The sequence below is a fragment of the Amblyraja radiata genome, chromosome 1 (assembly GCF_010909765.2).
Source record: "Amblyraja radiata isolate CabotCenter1 chromosome 1, sAmbRad1.1.pri, whole genome shotgun sequence".
In the NCBI taxonomy this organism is placed as follows: Eukaryota; Metazoa; Chordata; class Chondrichthyes; order Rajiformes; family Rajidae; genus Amblyraja; species Amblyraja radiata.
In genome coordinates, this window is record NC_045956.1 from 32,690,702 (window position 1) to 32,709,696 (window position 18,995).

The window sequence follows — 18,995 nt, forward strand, 5'->3', positions numbered from 1 at the left end:
ACAATGTTACCGGAGCCAATTAACCCACAAACCTGCACATCTTTGTGTGTGGGAGAAACCGGAGCACCCGGAGAAAACCCACACGGTCACAGGGCATTGGGATTAATAACATAGTCATCAAGGACGGCACAAAAGGTGTCACAGTGGCAGAGTTAGCAGCCTTACAGCGCCAAAGACCCGGGTTCGATCCCGAATATGGGTGCTTGTCTGTACAGTTTGTATGTGCTCCCTGTGATATGTGCGGCTTTTCTCCGGGATCTCCAGTTTCCTCCCATATTCCAAAGACGTACAGGTTTGTAGGCTAATTGGCTTGGTGTAGTTGTAAATTGTCCCTACGGTGTGTAGGATAGTGTAAGTGTGCGGGGATCGTTGCTCGTGAGATGAAGGGCCTGTTTTCACACCGTATCTCTAGACTAAATTAAAAAGGAGAACTCCGTACAGACAGCACCCGTAGTCAGGATGCAACCCAGGTTTTTGGCACTGTAAGCAGCAACTCTACCGCTGCGCCACCCTGCCGCGGACTATGCAGTCCATGTTGACTTTGTTGGATATGTTATTAATCCTAATGTCATGCTTCTTCCCTGACACCATCGGACAGATTCATGCTAATTATTAAACTATAGCCTTAAATTTTTTTTAAAAAATCCAAAATCACAATCCAGAGGTTAAATTACAGAGGTTCTGAGGAGAATGAGTGAGGCAACGTTCCCAAACCCATACCACTATTTGCTGAAAACACCACATCCTGCCAAACTAATGGGCAGCAAGATGGAGTTTACAGATTACAGAAGATAAGACACAAAAAGCTGGAGTAACGCAGCCCGCGGGACAGGGAAGGAATGAGTGACGTTTCGGGTCTTCAGACTAGAAGTATGAAGAAGGGTCTCGACCCGAAACGTCACTCATTCCTTCTCTCCAGTGATGTTGCCTGTCCCGCTGCGTTACTCCAGTTTTTTGTGTCTATCCGGTTTAAACCAGCATCTGCCGTTCCTTCTCACACATTTTGTTTTACAGATTACAGATGTCCACTGGATTGGGGGGTAGAATAACAGAGTGAGAATACCCATCTTAACCTCTAAGCCTGTTTAAGAAGACCCATTTGTAATCGACAGAGCATGGACGGAGGCCAATGTTACGTGTACTGGTTTGCTGAAAGATCTTTCATGTTCATGTCAGAGGAGCAGAATTAGGCCATTCTGCCCATCGAGTCTATTCCACCATTCAATCTTTCCAATCTTGCTGATCTATCTTTCCCTCTGAAGCACATTCTCATGCCTTCTCCCCGTAACCTTTGACACCTTTACTAAGCAAGAACCTTGATCAGGTTGAAGGGAGGGAAGAAAAATAATGAAACCTAAATCCCATCATGGTTGATCTCTGAAGCTCTCCAATTAATGCCGAGACACAGCTCTGCCCCGGTTTATTGGGAATTTCTCCAGCTAAAGCATTCTGTACCACGGGTGCAGGAAAATACGCACGCAGCTTCCTCTAAATTTCTTGAAGTAAAGCAGGCTACAGGTAAGAGTTTATAAAAATCCATGATTACATGGCTGTACAATCCTTGCCCAGGTGTTGGGTGTGATCATTCCTACTCAACTGATCAATTCACAACTGCATTAAAAAACAAGGTGTAAATACTGATGCAACGTCTGCGCAATGTGACGTTATAGATTAACTGACAAGCCCATCTCCAGCTGCAGAATGAAAGCTCTAGACATGGCTTCCCCCAAGACCCCCGGCGTCCGCCAAGCCTTCAGTGGACTGAGAGGACGAGGGGCGGGAACTGTGGGAGCGGGAGCGCCCGTTGATCCCCAGCGGGGTCCCGAGGTGGTGGCTCAGCTGCGACACGGTCTCGTCCGACTCCCAGCGCTCCAGCTCCTCGCGCACCAGGCGCTCCATCTGCTCGCGGTGCACGTCATTGTCCCGACCCAGGCGCTCATCCTGTGGGGCAAAGGAAGCTTTACTCATGTTACACTACGCCCGCTACCTCAGCCAAGCGCAGAGCGCTGGAGTAACTCAGCGGGTCAGGCCTGGAAACAAACAACTGCAGATGCTGTGTATACCAATGATAGACATAAAGTGCTGGTGTAACCCCGTGGGTCAGGATGCATCTCTGGGGAGAAGGAATGGGTGACGTTTTGGGTCGAGACCCTTCATCAGAGTCAGGGAAGGAACTACAGATGCTGGTTTATACCAAAGATAGACAAAGTGCTGGAGTAACTCTGTGGGTCAGGCAGCATCTCTGGAGAAAAATGATAAGTGACGTTCTGGGTCTGAAGAAGGGTCCCGATCCAAAACCACCTATCTTTTTTCTTTAGCAATGCCGCCTGATTTGAGTTACTCCAGCACTTTGTGTCTATCAGCGGGTGAGGTAGTGTCTTTGGAGGGAATGGACAGATGACAGTACAGCGATGCAGCGGGTAGAGCTGCTGCCTCACAGCGCCAGAGCCCCGGGTTTGATCTCGACTAAATGTGCTGTCTGTCTGCGTGGAGTTTGCATGTTCTCCCTGCTATCGCATGGGTTTCCTCCGGTTTCCTCCCACGTCCAACAGACTTGCAGGCGTGTAGGTTAATTGGCCTCTGTAAATTTTCCCTGCGTGTTTAGGGAGTGGACGTGAAAGTGGAATAGGATAGAACTAGTTGGAACGGGTGATCTATGGTCAGCGTGGCCCGGAGGGGTCTGCTTCCACATTGTATCTGTCAATGTGTCAATGAATCAATGACGTTTTGAGGCAGAATCCATCTTCAGACTGATGGAGCGGGAGAAAGCTGGAAGAGAAGTGGGTGCTGGGCAAAGCTTGGGAAGTGAATCATGGTACAGATGAGAGGAGGGCAATTGGCAGATGGTGGACCAAGTGACAAAGACTGGAGGTAAATAGGAGACAAAAGGGCATTAGATAAGCAAAGAGGAGTGAAATGTCAGTCCATTCTCTCCACAGATGCCACCTAACCTGCTGAATTTGCCCAACACTGTTAATGTTTATATATAATAACTGCTCTTTGTATTTCTCTTACTTGGCTCGGGCTGCAAATTTAATATCGAAGCAGATCTGTATCAGAATCTGAGGCTTCTCTTTACATTAAGCAAATTAAATCATTCAAATTAAGTTTCATTTAGAAGACCCAAGCATAGGAAAGTCAAGTTACATCATTCAATAGGCATTTGGACAGGTACATGGACAGGACAGGTTTAGAGGGATATGGGCCAAATGTGGGCAGGTGGGGCCAATATAGATGGGGGATGTTGGTCAGTATGGGCAAGATGGCCGAAGGGCCTGTTTCGACGCTGTATGACTCTATACGGACCAATGTATAGTCTGATCTAACTTTGTCCAATTAGCCTGTTCCTCGTCTGTATTTTTTATCTTTTCTTTGCCTTCCTTGGTTTGGCAAGCCTTAGTATTCATTTAACAAAACCTTTCCACCTCCGTTTTGGAAGTTTGAAGTGACCCCTGCTTCAACAGTTTAGTTTTGGCCCTTGGTTGGAGGTGGTGCCCGATTGTACAAACAAACATCCAGACATCACGCTGACACAACCTCCCGCAAATTCCTCACTTCCCTCCACCAGTTTACATCATTTCCAGCTGCCTACACTGTCAAACCATCATCTGCAGAAGCAACAAATCATATATTCAATGTTTAAAAACAAAATTTTAACCTCATTCAGACATGAGCCGACTCACACACAGAATGCTCAGCACAGTAGATGCAGTTCCAATTGAAAATCTTAATTTTATTTAGGGATGGAAACAAGGTTTTATTTTTAAGTTACCATTGAGGTACCATATGTTTCTATTGGGGAGAAGGCTTGGGGATGATTGATTGGGGACGATCAGCCATGATCACAATGAATGGCGGTGCTGGCTCGAAGGGCCAAATGGCCTCCTCCTGCACCTATTTTCTATGTTTCTATGTGAACCAGAGGACATAGGTTTAAGGTGAGGGGGGAAGAGATAGGAAACTGAGAGGCAACTTTTTTTTTTTACACAAAAGGTGGTGGGTATATGGAACAAAGTGCCAGAGGAGGTAGTTGAGGCAGGGACTATAACAATATCATTACAATTAGGAGACATTTGGACAGGTTCATGGATAGGATAGGTTTAGAGGGGTATGGGCCAAGCGCGGGCAGGTGGGACTAGTGCATTGGTGGGTGTGGGCAAGTGGGGCCGAGGGGTCTGTTTCCACACTGTATCACTATGACTATTACAGAGAGAGTGATGAAAGTCCAGCCAGTGCCTCAGATAGGGCTCACCTCTGTTACACCATCCAGCAGCCTGCCTAGTACGTCCCTCCTCTTCAGCTTGGCTCTCTCCATGGCCTCCAGCTTCACAATCACGGCATCAATTTTGGACACGATGCTGCCGATGGAATGCTCCATCCGATCCACGCGCCTGACAAGGCTGAGCAAAGAATCAAATCAATTACAAATACAGCTTTCAAAGTCATTCTAAAATTAGCTGTTCTCTACTGATTAATTACACAGATGCTTTCAACAGAGTAACATAGCTTTTATAGACAATAGACAATAGGTGCAGGAGTAGGCCATTTGGCCCTTTGAGCCAGCACCGCCATTCAATGTGATCATGGCTGATCATCCCCAATCAGTACCCCGTTCCTGCCTTCTCCCCAAATCCTCTGACTCCGCTATTTTAAGAGCCCTATCTAGCTCTCTCTTGAAAGTATCCAGAGAAACTGCCTCCACCGCCCTCTGAGGCAGAGAATTCCACAGACTCACCACTCTCGGTGAGAAAAAGTGTTTCCTCGTCTCCGTTCTAAATGACTTACTCCTTATTCTTAAACTGGTTCTGGACTCCCCAGCATCGGGAACATGTTTCCTGCCTCTAGCGTGTCCAAACCCTTAACAATCTTATATGTTTCAATGCAAAGTAAACATCCACAGTATTACATTACTAGGTTATGTGGAACATAGAAGAGTACAGCATAAAAATAGGCCCTTCAACCCACAATGTCAGCGTGAACATAATGCCAAGAACATATCTCTCCATATCCACGTGCCTATCCAAAAGTCTCTTAAATGCCATTATTGTCTTTGCCTCCACCATTTAAAATTTTTTTTTATTTCAAAATAGACTTTATTCAATTGATAAATATATACAATTCATGAACCATTCGAACAAAAAATTCATCCGACATTTTCGGAGACTATACTAATTTTTTTCAGTACAATATTTTGACATTTGTCAAATTCCACCAAAACTGTCCCCCACCCGTGCCACTCTGTGGCCCCTGTCCAAGTAATAAATATATACAATGTGTGCACAGTTCGAAAATTCCATCCGACATTTTTGTAGGCTATGGAGATTGTTCAATACAGTTTATGTCTTTTAAATTCCACAAAAATGTCCCCCACCCGTGCCACTCATGTGGCCCCCTGGTGTGGGATACCTTCCCTTAATTTAATTTGAGGGGTGTCTCCACCATACCGTGCCCCCCATGTCCAGCAGCGGAAGGACCCTAGACTGTGGCCCTCCCCCACCGAGCCTTGGCGTTGGCTGCACCAAGCTTCAGCGAGTCCCTTAGCACGTACTCCTGCAGTCTGCAGTGGGCCAGTCGGCAACATTCCCTGACGGACATCTCGCTCTGCTGGGTGGTGAGTAACGCTCGGGCAGACCAAAGAGCGTCTTTCACCGAGTTGATGACCCTCCAGCAGCACTCGATGTCAGCCTTTTGCCTCCACCATTTTTTTTTTTTCATTTAAAAAAAAATCTTTTTTTAATATACCATGGCCCGACAGTTCCAGGCACTCATTACCCTCTGTGTAAAAATACTTGCCCCGTACATCTCCGTTACACTTAGCTCCTCTCACCTTAAAGCTATGCTGCCGAGTAATTGATTCTTCCATCCTGGGTTTAAAGGGTTCAACTAGCTAGCCTATCTATGCCTCTCATTATTTTAAACACTTCTATGAGCTCTCCCCGCAACCTCCTGCGTTCTGCTGAGAGAAATCAATCCAAGTCTGTCCAATCTCTCCCTGTAGCTAATAGTTTAGGTTAGTTTATTATTGTCAAGTTTACCGAGGTACAGTGAAAAGATTTTTATTTGCGTGCTCTCCAGGCCAAAAGACTCCACATAGAAACATAGAAATTAGGTGCAGGAGTAGGCCATTCGGCCCTTCGAGCCTGCACCGCCATACAATATGATCATGGCTGATCATCCAACTCAGTATCCTGTACCTGCCTTCTCTCCATACCCCCTGATCCCTTTAGCCACAAGGGCCACATCTAACTCCCTCTTAAATATAGCCAATGAACTGGCCTCAACTACCTTCTGTGGCAGAGAATTCCAGAGATTCACCACTCTCTGGGTGAAAAATGTTTTTCTCATCTCGGTCCTAAAAGATTTCCCCCTTATCCTTAAACTGTGACTCCTTGTTCTGGACTTCCCCAACATCGGGAACAATCTTCCTGCATCTAGCCTGTCCAACCCCTTAAGAATTTTGTAAGTTTCTATAATATCCCCCCTCAATCTTCGAAATTCTAGCGAGTACAAGCCGAGTCTATCCAGTCTTTCTTCATATGAAAGTCCTGACATCCCAGGAATCAGTCTGTACTCCCTCTCTGGCAAGAATGTCCTTCCTCAGATTAGGAGACCAAAACTGTACGCAATACTCCAGGTGTGGTCTCACCAAGACCCTGTACAACTGCAGTAGAACCTCCCTGTTTCTATACTCAAATCCTTTTGCTATGAATGCTAACATACCATTCGCTTTCTTCACTGCCTGCTGCACCTGCATGCCTACTTTCAATGACTGGTGTACCATGACACCCAGGTCTCGTTGCATCTCCCCTTTTCCTAAACGGCCACCATTCAGATATGAGTCTACTTTCCTGTTTTTGCCACCAAAGTGGATAACCTCACATTTAACCACATTATACTGCATCTGCCATGCATTTGCCCACTCACCCAGCCTATCCAAGTCACCTTGCAGCCTCCTAGCATCTTACTCACAGCTAACGCTGCCCCCCAGCTTCATGTCATCCGCAAACTTGGAGATGTTGCATTCAATTCCCTCGTCCAAATCATTAATATATATTGTAAATAGCTGGGGTTCCAGCACTGAGCCTTGCGGTATCCCACTAGTCACTGCCTGCCATTGTGAAAAGGACCCGTTTATTCCTACTCTTTGCTTCCTGTCTGCCAGCCAGTTCTCTATCCACATCAATACTGAACCCCCAATACCATGTACTTTAAATTTGTATACTAATCTCTTATGTGGGACCTTGTCAAAAGCCTTCTGAAAGTACAGATATAACACATCCACTGGTTCTCCCTTATCCACTCTACATCCTCGAAAAATTCTATAAGATTCGTCAGACATGATTTACCTTTCATAAATCCATGCTGACTTTGCCCAATGATTTCACCATTTTCCAAATGTGCTGCTATCCCATCTTTAATAACTGACTCTAGCAGTTTCCCCACTACCGATGTTAGACTAACTGGTCTGTAATTCCCCGTTTTCTCTCTCCCTCCCTTTTTAAAAAGTGGGGTTACATTAACTACCCTCCAATCTTCAGGAACTACTCCAGAATCTAGAGTTTTGAAAAATTATCACTAATGCATCCACTATTTCTGCAGCTATTTCCTGAAGTACTCTTGGATGCAGCCTATCTGGCCCTGGGGATTTATCGGATTTAATCCATTCAATTTACCTAACACCACTTCCCAGATAACCTGGATTTCACTCAGTTCCTCCATCTCATTTGACCCCCGGTCCCCTGCTATTTCCGGCAGATTATTTATGTCTTCCTTAGTGAAGACAGAACCAAAGTAGTTATTCAATTGCGTTAGCTGTGAGTAAGATGCTAGGAGGCTGCAAGGTGACTTGGATAGGCTGAGTGAGTGGGCAAATGCATGGCAGATGCAGTATAATGTGGATAAATGTGAGGTTATCCACTTTGGTGGCAAAAACAGGAAAGTAGACTATTATCTGAATGGTGGCCGTTTAGGAAAAGGGGAGATGCAACGAGACCTGGGTGTCATGGTACACCAGTCATTGAAAGTAGGCATGCAGGTGCAGCAGGCAGTGAAGAAAGCGAATGGTATGTTAGCATTCATGTCTGCCATGTCTTTGTTCCCCATGATCAATTCACCTGTTTCTGACTGCAAGGGACCTACATTTGTTTTAACTAATCTTTTTCTCTTCACATATCTATAAAAACTTTTGCAGTCAGTTTTTATGTTCCCTGCCAGTTTTCTTTCATAATCTATTTTCCCTTTCCTAATTAAGCCCTTTGTCCTCCTCTGCTGGACTGAATTTCTCCTAGTCCTCTGGTCCATGATTACAATCAAGCTGTCCACAGTGTACAGATAAAGGATACAACATTAAGTACAAGATAGTCTGATTAAAAATAGTTTGAAGATCTCCAATGAGGTAGATGGGAGGTCAGGACCGCTCTCAGGCTGATGAAAGGACGGTTCAGTTGCTGGAGAACATGGATAGGGACTTTTCGGGTCGGGACCCTTCTTTAGACGTAGGATCCTGACTTGAAATATCATCTATTCATGCTCTCCAGAGACATTGCCTGACCTGATGAGTTACTTCAGTACTTAGTGTCTGTTTTTGTAAACCAGCACGTGTAGTTCCTTGTTTCTAGTCTTTTGTTTCCAATGTTTAGCAGTGTTAGCAGTGTTTCCAATCCAGCATCCCATTTAAACTTCACATTAACCACTACCTTAGCAACTGTGCTCTATGAACTGTATCTTTGGTTGCACTCTGAACTATTACGGTTTCTGAGCACAACATTAATTAATGAATTATTAATTATATATTTAACTGTTGTTTTGCTAATGGACCTGTTAAGGATTATAGACGTAGGTGCAGAATTAGACCATTCGGCCCATCAAGTCTACTCTGCCATTCAATCATGGTTGATCCATCTTTCCCTCTCAACCCTATTCTCCTACCTTCTCCCCTTAACCTTTGACACATGCACTAATCAAGAATCTGTCAATCTCCACTTTAAAAATACCCAACGACTTGGCCTTCACAGCCGTCTGTGGCAATGATATCCATAGATGCCTACTATGTTCTGTGTGCTGAAGCAAAGCAAGAATTTAATTGTCCTATACAGGGACACATGACTATAAACTCACTTGAACTTGGGGGAAATTTTTTTTTTTTTTAAATTCACCGTCCTCTAAAGAAATTCCTCCGTATCTCATTTCTGAAGGCACGTCCTTTTATTCCGAGGCTGTGCCCTCTGGTCCTAGACTCTCCCACTAGTGGAAACATCCTCTCCACATCCACTATCCAGGCTTTTCACTATTCGGTAAGTTTCAATGAGGACACCACCCCCTCCAAAACCATGCTGACTTCGGCCTATTTTATCATGTGCTTCCTAGTACTCTGAAACCTCAACCTTAATTGTCGACTCTAAAATCTTACCAACCACTGAAGTCAGACTAACCAGCTTATAATTTCCTTTCGTTTACATCACTCCCTTCTTAACAAACGGAGCTATAGTAAGAAAGAATTTCATTGTTTCATTGACAGTACATATGACAAATAAAACTCTTGACATCCTGTGGTCAATATTGCTTCTGCTCATTCTTTTTTCCCCCCCACACGGAATCAGCTCACACTCCATGTTAAATTACATCTGCCATGTGTGACCTTGCAGAGTAAGGGCAGGAGTCACAAGTTCATAAGTCATAGGAGCAGAATTAGGCCATTCGGCCCATCAAGTCGACTCTGCCATTCAATCATGGCTGATCTATCTTCCTCTCTCAACCCCAATCTCCTGTCTTCTCCCCATTGACCACCTGTGGCGCCTGTAATGGCCGCCTCGCCAGCAGCCTGTCTGTTTTTATTATTTAAAGTATGTTTCTAATGTAGGTCTCAATGTCTCTTGGCTAGTTTATGTGGGGGGAGGGAAAAATAGGGGGGAACTTTTTCCCAGTCACTTAACCTGGCGGAGAAGCAACTGTTCTCCATGTCCCATCTTCACCCACCTTGCGACCTACCAGCTGGATTGGCACGGCCTTTCCGACCAGAGCTTCAGCGGCAGACGCAGCGTGGACTTACCATCGCGGAGCCTGGGATCCTGTCGAAGATCGCCAGTGTTGGAGCTCCGACCGGTGGGCCTGCTGACTTTTAACATCGTGGAGCTGCGGGCTGCGGAGCTTCTAGCCGCGGGCGGCTCAGACTTTAACATTGCGGAGCCTGGGATCTTTTGCCGAGGATCGCCAGCATCGGAACTCCGCCCCTTGGGGACTGTAGACTTTAACATCGGAAGCCGCGGTCTCCGGAAACAAGCAGCCTAGTCGGGAACTCCAAAGATGGGGAGTGTGTTACGACCCGTCCCGATGTCGGAGTTTCGATTATCCCGGCGAGAGGGCCTGTATATCGGGCCGTCCTAGCGGCAACTGCGGAGGGTTTGAAAGGCCCCGACCAAGGGTGAACAAGGTGGAAGATGACTGAACTTTGTGGCCTTCCATCACAGTGAGAAATGCTGATCCCACTGTGGTGGATGTTTATGTTGAATTCTATTGTGTGTTGTGTACTTTTTATTCGTATGGCTGTATGGTAACTCAAATATCACTGTACCAATTAGTGCATGTAACAATAAATGAAACTTGAACTTGACCCCCGATGCCTTTACTAATCAAGAACCGATCAATCTCCACCTTAAATCAATCTCCACCTTAAATTTAAATAGTTGACAAGTGAATAAAGCGTTTGCCAGTCTAAACCCTTACACTTGAAACTCCTCGTAGGACACCCCTGTGGAGCTGCTCCCTCTTCTCCTTGAGCTATGACCGCTGTCTTCATCATCCTCCTCCTCTGAATCGTCCATGCTCCGCGGGAAGCTTCGGCCACTGGTGGATCGAGGCAATGAGCTCCTGTCCAGGTCCAAGTCGTCCTACAACACCAGGGGATTGAACACATAAGCTGTGCACTTATCTATACCACCTAGAAGCAGAACCCAAGCACAACGCACAATTCTCACCTTGCTTGCAACATGAGCCAACACACGCATGAGCTTACATCGCACTTAATGCCCGTGTCAACTTCATTTCCAGATTTTACTCCAGGTTGCTACTTGATTCAATATAATATTTGACTACACCGTAAGATGTAAGCAAGTTATTGTTTCCAGTGAGGATGGATTCCATTAAAAGGAACAATATAATGTTGAAAAAAACCCACAAAGTGCTGGAATAACTGCAAGGCAGGCAGCATCTCTGGAGATAATGGATAGGCGACAGCCAATTCATCCATCCATTATTTTCAGTGATACCTTGGCTGTCACCTATCCATATTCTCCAGAGATGCTGCCTGACTTGCTGAGTTATTCCAGCACAGTGTGTCTCTTTTTTTCAACAATATAGTGTTCCATTTAAAGAAATCCATCCTCACTGGAAACAATGACAATGTTTAATGAAATAACACTTAATGCAAGTGCAAATCTCCATTTTAGCAATATGCACATTTTAAATCATTACATAAAAAGTAAATATCAATCAAAATATTTTGACATTGTGTCTTATTTTGATGTGCTCTGTGCACTGTTTTTCTATGTACGGTTGCCCGACTGGATACCAAGATTCCACCCGCATCACTCAAAATTACAAAGATTTCCCTTCCTTTATATTGGTTAATTTTCATAATCAAATTAACTAATATGTCAATTCAGCAATCTATCATCCAGAGGAGGTACCACTGCAGATAGACAAAAGGCAGGAGTAACTCAGCAGGTCAAGCAGCTTCTCTGGAGAAAACGGATAGATGACGTCTTGGATCAGGGCCCTTCATCAGCCTGACCGGCTGAGTTACTCCAGCACTTTGTGTCCATCATTGGTATAAAGTAACATCTGCAGTACTTTGTCTCTAGATTCCACCACATTTCGTTTACAAAGTACTAACACTAACAAATCAGATAGGCTTGTAGACACTTGAACAACACAAACTCTTATGGTTAACTCACTCTCTCTTTCTCTAGGTCATCCCTCATCTGTTGATGTTCGTGTTCGGTCAGCTCCTGATCCCCATCCTGGTCATATTTGGCGAAGATTGCTTCTATCTCAGCATCTGTGTGACCCCTCCTAAGACGAGGGCAAAGGCAAAGGAGTTTGGCTGAAATGATAGTACACTGATTGAAGAAGCGTTCTCCAGTTATCAACCAATGTTTTACTCACCCTTTCAGATCTTGTCGCAATTCATCAAAATTTAGTTTCCCTCCAGCCTGCCGTAGACTCTCCGTGATGTCATCAACAGTGGACTTCCTTAGCCGCAGCTTCAGCATGGCCTTGCTACATCCCTAGTTAGAGGAAGTGTTTGCAGCTGGTGAGTTCTGACGAGTTAAAGCAATCAATCTTGTTGGAAGCTTCAGACTGAAAACTAATAGTCCATAAGCATGGCGTATTCATTAACGTCTGATGAGCATTTGACAGCACTGGGCCTGTACTCGCTGGAGTTTAGAAGGAGGAGGGGGACCTCATTGAAACTTACCGAATAGTGGATGTGGAGAGTCTAGGACCAGAGGGAATAAAAGGATGTTCCTTTAGAAAGGAAATACGAGGAGGAATTTCCTTCGCCAGAGGGTGGTGAATCTGTGGAATTCATTGCCATAGACAGCTGTGGAAGCCAAGACATTGGGCATTTTTAAAGCAGAGATTGACAGGTTCTTGATTAGCAAGGGTGTCAAAGATTTCGGGGAGAAGGCAGGAAAATGGGGTTAAGAGAGAAAGATGGACCAGACATGATTGAATGGCGTAGACTCAAGGGGCCAAATGGTCTAATTCTGCTCCTATGACTTAAGAACTTACGAATAAGCAAGTAACGGCTCTGACAACTTGACTAGTATTTGTACCATCTTTTATGCCTTTGAACTTCTGAATTAAAAGCACAATTACAGCAGGTACCACTGTTCAATTTTAAATCTCTCACCTCATTCAGGATTTGCTTTAGTTTGAAAGAACCAGTATCTGTAATTGTGCTTGTGCAAATATTTCTACTTGTGAGATGGATTATAAAATATTTGATCCTTTTCAAAGAAAAATGTCCTAATAACAAGGTAAAATAAGTGTTATCGAATGCTTAACTGAAAGCTTAAACGGCATCTGTGATAAGAGAAAGGTCTGGGCTAACTTGGAGATACCATAAATGAAATAAACAAAGGCTAGCTACAAGAATGTATTTAGAAACAATCTGCGGCAAGAGCAGCTCAATAACAACATATCTGTCCTTGTCTGTACTTTGGGGAAACTGAAATCGCATTGAATAGTCACTAACCAATCTGAATCAAAATGAAATGGCACAGAGTGAATGCTGAAATAATAAGACATAAACCTCTGAAAAATAAAACAAAGAAGATCTTTAGGATCCCTTCTTCAGTCTGTGGAAGGGTTTCGGCCCGAAACGTCACCTATTTCCTTCGCTCCATAGATGCTGCGGCACCCGCTGAGTTTCTCCAGCATTTTTGTGTACCAAAGATGATCTTTACATGGGCAACGTATCTAACAAGTGGAATGGAATTGGATCAAAATGTCTTGTGAGACTCAAGACCAGTAGTAAGGAATTCATTCAGCTGTGTGGTGTTTTTCAAAGACACCGACTTGGAGCTCTTGCTGTCATTTACACTCAAAATCTTTCCATATTAAAAAAAATTAATGAAGAACAGTTAATGATGGGTGGCATAGTGGGCACGTCTGTTGGAGCTGTTGCCTCACAGCACTAGAAACCAACCCTGACCTTGGGTGCTGTCGGTGTGGAGTTTGCACGTTCTCAGTGATTGTGTGGGTTTCCTCCGGGTGCTCCGGTTTCCTCCCACATCCCAAAGACGTGCAGGTTTGTAGGTTAACTAGCCTTTTTTAGATGGCACTAGTGTGTACGATGGGTGAGAAAGTGGAATAACATCAAACAAGTGTGAACAGGTGATTGATGGTCGGCGTGGACTCAGTGTGCCAAAGGGTCCGATTCCATGCTGTATCTTTCAATCAAAAACATGATGGCAATTTAATTACACCTTCTGTCCAAGATCTTTAGCAGCAAAACAGAACAAAAACAATATTTCAAATTGCAAAGCATTTATATTTTACATCGTAAAGAATTGCATAAATTACAGATTGGATTGTAAATTTGGACATATTTACAGTGCCCTCCATAATGTTTAGGACAAAGACCCATCATTTATTTATTTGCCTCTGCACTCCACAATTTGAGATTTGTAATAGAAAAATTTCACATGTGGTTAAAGTGCACATTGTCAGATTTTATTGAAGGGTATTTTTATACATTTTGTTTCCACCATGTAGAAGTTACAGCTGTGTTTATACATAGTCCCCCATTTCAGGGCACCATAACGTCTGGGACACATGGCTTCACAGGTGTTTGTAATTGCTTAGGTGTGTTTAATTGCCTCCTTAATGCAGGTATAAGAGAGCTCTCAGCACCTAGTCTTTCCTCCAGTCTTTCCATCACCTTTGGACACTTTTATTGCCGTTTATCAACATGAGGACCAGTTGTGCCAATGAAAGTCAAAGAAGCCATGATGAGACTGAGAACCAAGAATAAAACTGTTAGAGACATCAGCCACACCTTAGACTTACCAAAATCAACTGTTTGGTACATCATTAAGAAGAAAGAGAGCACTTGTGAGCTTACTAATCACTAAGGGACTGGCAGGCTAAGGAAGACCTCCACAGCTGATGACAGAAGAATTCTCTCTATTATAAAGACAATTCCCCAAAACACCTGTCCGACAGATCAGAAACACTCTTCAGGAGTCAGGTGTGGATTTGTCAATGACCACTGTCCGCAGAAGACTTCATGAACAGAAATACAGAGGCTACACTGCAAGATGCAAACCACTGGTTAGCAGCAAAAATAGGATGGCCAGGTTTCAGTTTGCCAAGAAGTACTTAAAAGAGCAACCACAGTTCTGGAAAAAGGTCTTATGGACAGATGAGATGAAAATTAACATATCAGAGTGATGGCAAGAGCAAAGCATGGAGGAGAGAAGGAACTGCCCAAAGCGTACCACATCATCTGTGAAACACGGTGGTGGGGGTGATATGGCCTGGGCATGTATGGCTGCTGAAGGTACTGGCTCACTTATCTTCATTGATGATACGACTGTTGATGGTAATAGCATAATGAATTATGAAGTGTATCGACACATCTTATCTGCTCAAGTTCAAACAAGTGCCTCAAAACTCATTGGCCGGTGGTTCATTCTAAAGCAAAACAACGATCCCAAACATACTGCTAAAGCAACAAAGGAGTTTTTCAAAGCTAAAAAATGGTCAATTCTTGAGTGGCCAAGTCAATCACTCAATCCGAACCCAATTGGGACTAGCCCCCAAAACAAGCATAAGCTAAAGATGGCTGCAATACAGGCCTGAACACACCCAGCAACTGGTGATGTCCATGAATCACAGACTTCAAGCAGTAACATGCAACAAAATACTAAACATGACTTTCATTTACATGACATTGCTGTGTCCGATACATTATGGTGCCCTGAAATGGGGAGGACAATGTATAAACACAGCTGTAATTTCTACATAGTGAAACCAAAATGTATAAAAATGGCCTTTATTAAAATCTGACAAAGTGCACTTTAACCACATGTGTTTTTTTCTATTACAAATCTAAAATTGTGGAGAACAGAGGATGGGTCTTTGTCCCAAACATTATAGAGGGCACTGTAACAACCAGCTAGATGACGTTGTTATCGACAACTGCAAACTAAATCGTAACAACTCTCAGATTCCATGCAGTACATTCAAATTCTGTAAAACTTTGGACAACACAAGGTTAGAATTATGAAAAAATCTAATCAAATACCTTCTTAATAAAGTCAGTAAGCTCCATCTCACTCTTCTGCTGGGCCATGTCAGCTTTCACTTCAGAGTAGGTGTCATTAATGATGGCCAAAAACATGTTCTGGTGGGACAAGCAGAACTCAACTGAAGAACTCTCTCAGAAAGTGTATTAACAAAGCTCGAGCTAATCTCCCTGCACAATGAGCTATCCGATTCACATTCTAGCGGTCTTTATTGGCAGCAATTGCACAGCTATAGATCTGTTGCCTCACAGCACCAGAGACCCACATTTCACGCCGCCTTTTGGTGCTTCTGTGTGTACTTTGCACGTTCTCTGTGACTGCGACGGCTTTATCCTGGGTGCTCAGGTTTACTTCTACACCCCAAAGGCACACAGGGTGGTAGTATTTTGCAGGTTAGGTAATTGGCTACTGTAAATTGCAATGAATGTGTCAATGAGTGGTAGAATCTTTTGATCCTATCTCGAGTAGTAGTGGAGCAACACGGTTGCGCAGCAGTAGAGTTGCTGCCTCACAGCACCAGAGACCCGGGTTTCATCCGGACTACAGGTGCTGCCGGTATGGAGTTTGTACCTTCTCCCTGCGACGACATGGGTTTTTTCCAGGTGCAGGTTTGTAGGTTAATTGGCTTCGGTAAAATTGTAAATTGTCCCTACTGTGTAGGATAGTGTGAGTGTACGGGATGATGGCTGGTTGGTGCGGACTCGATGGGCCGAAGGGCCTGTTTCTGTGCTGTATCACAGTCTAAATCTGGGCTGGAGCTGGAGATGTGGGGACATTTTTTATTAAATGGGATTAATGAGGGTTGAGTGTAAATGCGTGGTTGCTGGTTGGCATGGATTTAGATATGAGGGAAAGAGAGAGTCTGTTTCTGTACTTTGTCTCCCAACATATTAATCTTAACTGTTCTGCGGTTTCAGATTTGAGATCATGTACATCAACTTCCAATGGAACTGCACTTGTTCCAAACAAATAAATCTAACATAGCCCAGTGCAGTCCAAGCCAAACCTGAATGGAAGAAGGAGCAGTGAAATTGGCTACACACTGAATCAACAAGAGTTATCACATTCCTGACATCAGTGAAGAAATTCCCCAACAGATGTATCGAACTATTGGGTCACCATAACAAAAAATAATTAAACAGCCCCCCTTTCATTTTTACACGGCATATCGTCATTTCTTTACTCCTAGAAGCTTTGACTGCGCTCACTACTCACCAAAAGAATGAAGAAAATGAAGAAGACAAAAGTGGCAAAATAAACTGGTCCCAGAATCCGGTCTGCTTCTTCAATTTTGGCAAAATCGAAATCTCCCAGAATGATGCGGAACTGAGTAAAGCTGCAACAAAGAAATAAAAACTAAAATAAACATCTCGTCACTGTCCCGCAAAAAGCTCAGCCAATTATTCCCATAGAGGTCTGTATAAAAAGCCAACACACACTTGATTCCATAAAATGGAGCAGATGTCTTCTTGATAACAGGACAAATTTTGCAGCCTACGCAAAGGATTCATGTAAATAACAAAAAGCTGGGCATTGAAATCACAGCTTTGAAATAAGATGTGGCTAAATGTCCCATTATTTGAATGTCCCGGGCTACACAATGCTCTGTCTCAGTATAGAGTCATGGAGCACAGACACCAGCTCTTTGGCCCAACTTGCCTATGCCGACCAAAATTCACTATCTACGCTAGTCCCACCTGCCAGCCTTTGATTCATATCCCTCTAAACCTTTTCTGTCCATGTACCTGTCAAAGCATCTTTAAAATGTTGTTATATTACCTGCCTCAATTACTTCCTCTGGCAACTGTGTAGCCGGACACAGTGCGAACTCCATCATCAAGTTCGCCGACGACACCACAGTTTGTGGGACGAATTACAGATGGTGATGAGTCAGAGTATAGAAGTGAGATCGACCGATTGACCAAATGGTGCCAGCACAACAACCTGGTTCTCAATATCAGTAAAACCAAGGAACTGATTGTGGAGTTTGGAAGAGGAAGGATGAGGTCCCACAATCCTGCTTATATTACTGGTGGATTGAGTCAAAAGCTTCAAATTCCTGGGCGTGCATATTTCTGACGATCTTTCCTGGACCCAGCACACTGATGCAATTATAAATGAAACACATCAGCGACTCTACTTCCTGAGACGATTACGGAGATTCGGCATGTCAAAGAGGATTCTCTTGAACTTCTACAGGTGCAAAGTAGCGAGCATACTAATTGGTTGCATCATGGCCTGGTTCGGCAACTTGAAAGCCCAGGAGCGGAAAAGACTGCAAAAAGTTGTGACCACTGCCCAGTCCATCACCGGCTCTGACCTCCCCACCATCGAAGGGATTTATCGGAGTCGCTGCCTCAAAAACGCAGCTAGCATCATCAGAGACCCACACCATCCTGGCCACACACTCATCTCACCCCTGCCATTGGGAAGAAGGTACAGTAGCCTGAACGTCCAAGTTCAGGAACAGATTCTTCGCAACAGCCATCAGGCTATTAAACACTAGGACCTCAAATATGTTCTGAACTACAATATACACGAGAAGAGTCAAGAGAGTTTTATTGTCATGTCCCAGATAGGACAATTAAATTCTTGCTTGCTGCATTATTATTATTACACTACTAATGTTTGTTTTTTGAGCGTGTATATACACACACACACACAGGTACGTGAGTATGTGTGTATATATACCCAGACACTGAACATTTTTTCCTCTCTTGTTTATTATATTGTTTACAGTGTTATATGTTTACATATTCTGTGTGCTGCAGCAAGTAAGAATTTCATTGTTCTATCTGGGACATATGACAATAAAACACTCTTGACTCTTCCTCTGGCAGCTTGTTCCATACACCCACCACCCTTTGTGTGAAAAAGTTAGCCGTCAGATTCCTATGAAATCTTTTCCCCTTCACCTTAAACCTATGTCCTCTGGTGTTCACCTACTCCGGGCAAGAGACAAAGTGCATCGACCCAATCTATTCCTCTCATTCATTTTCCACTGTCAGAAATTATAACCAATCATATATAAACAGAAAGTGCTCAAGTATGAATAGGTGATTATTTCGGGTCAGGACCCTTCTTCAGGAATCTGACAAAGCATCCCAATTTAAAACATCACCTATCCACGTTTGCTGGAGATGCTGCCTGACCCGCTGAGTTACTTCAGCACTATGTTCC

At 43.9% G+C, this 18,995-nt stretch overlaps 1 protein-coding gene across 1 annotated transcript in view; it reads right to left on the reverse strand.

Moving 5' to 3' along the window:
* Positions 1–403: 403 nt before the first annotated feature.
* pkd2 (polycystin 2, transient receptor potential cation channel) overlaps positions 404–18,995 on the reverse strand; it is an 83,083-nt gene continuing 64,491 nt past the window's right edge. The window contains exons 9-15 of the mRNA XM_033020164.1: positions 17,031–17,151; positions 15,815–15,913; positions 12,163–12,284; positions 11,952–12,069; positions 10,723–10,886; positions 4,253–4,400; positions 404–1,941 (exon numbers count right to left, since the gene is read on the reverse strand). Of these exons, the coding sequence (XP_032876055.1) occupies positions 1,711–1,941; positions 4,253–4,400; positions 10,723–10,886; positions 11,952–12,069; positions 12,163–12,284; positions 15,815–15,913; positions 17,031–17,151 (1,003 nt within the window). The 3' untranslated portion in view covers positions 404–1,710. The remainder of the gene's footprint in view (positions 1,942–4,252; positions 4,401–10,722; positions 10,887–11,951; positions 12,070–12,162; positions 12,285–15,814; positions 15,914–17,030; positions 17,152–18,995) is intronic.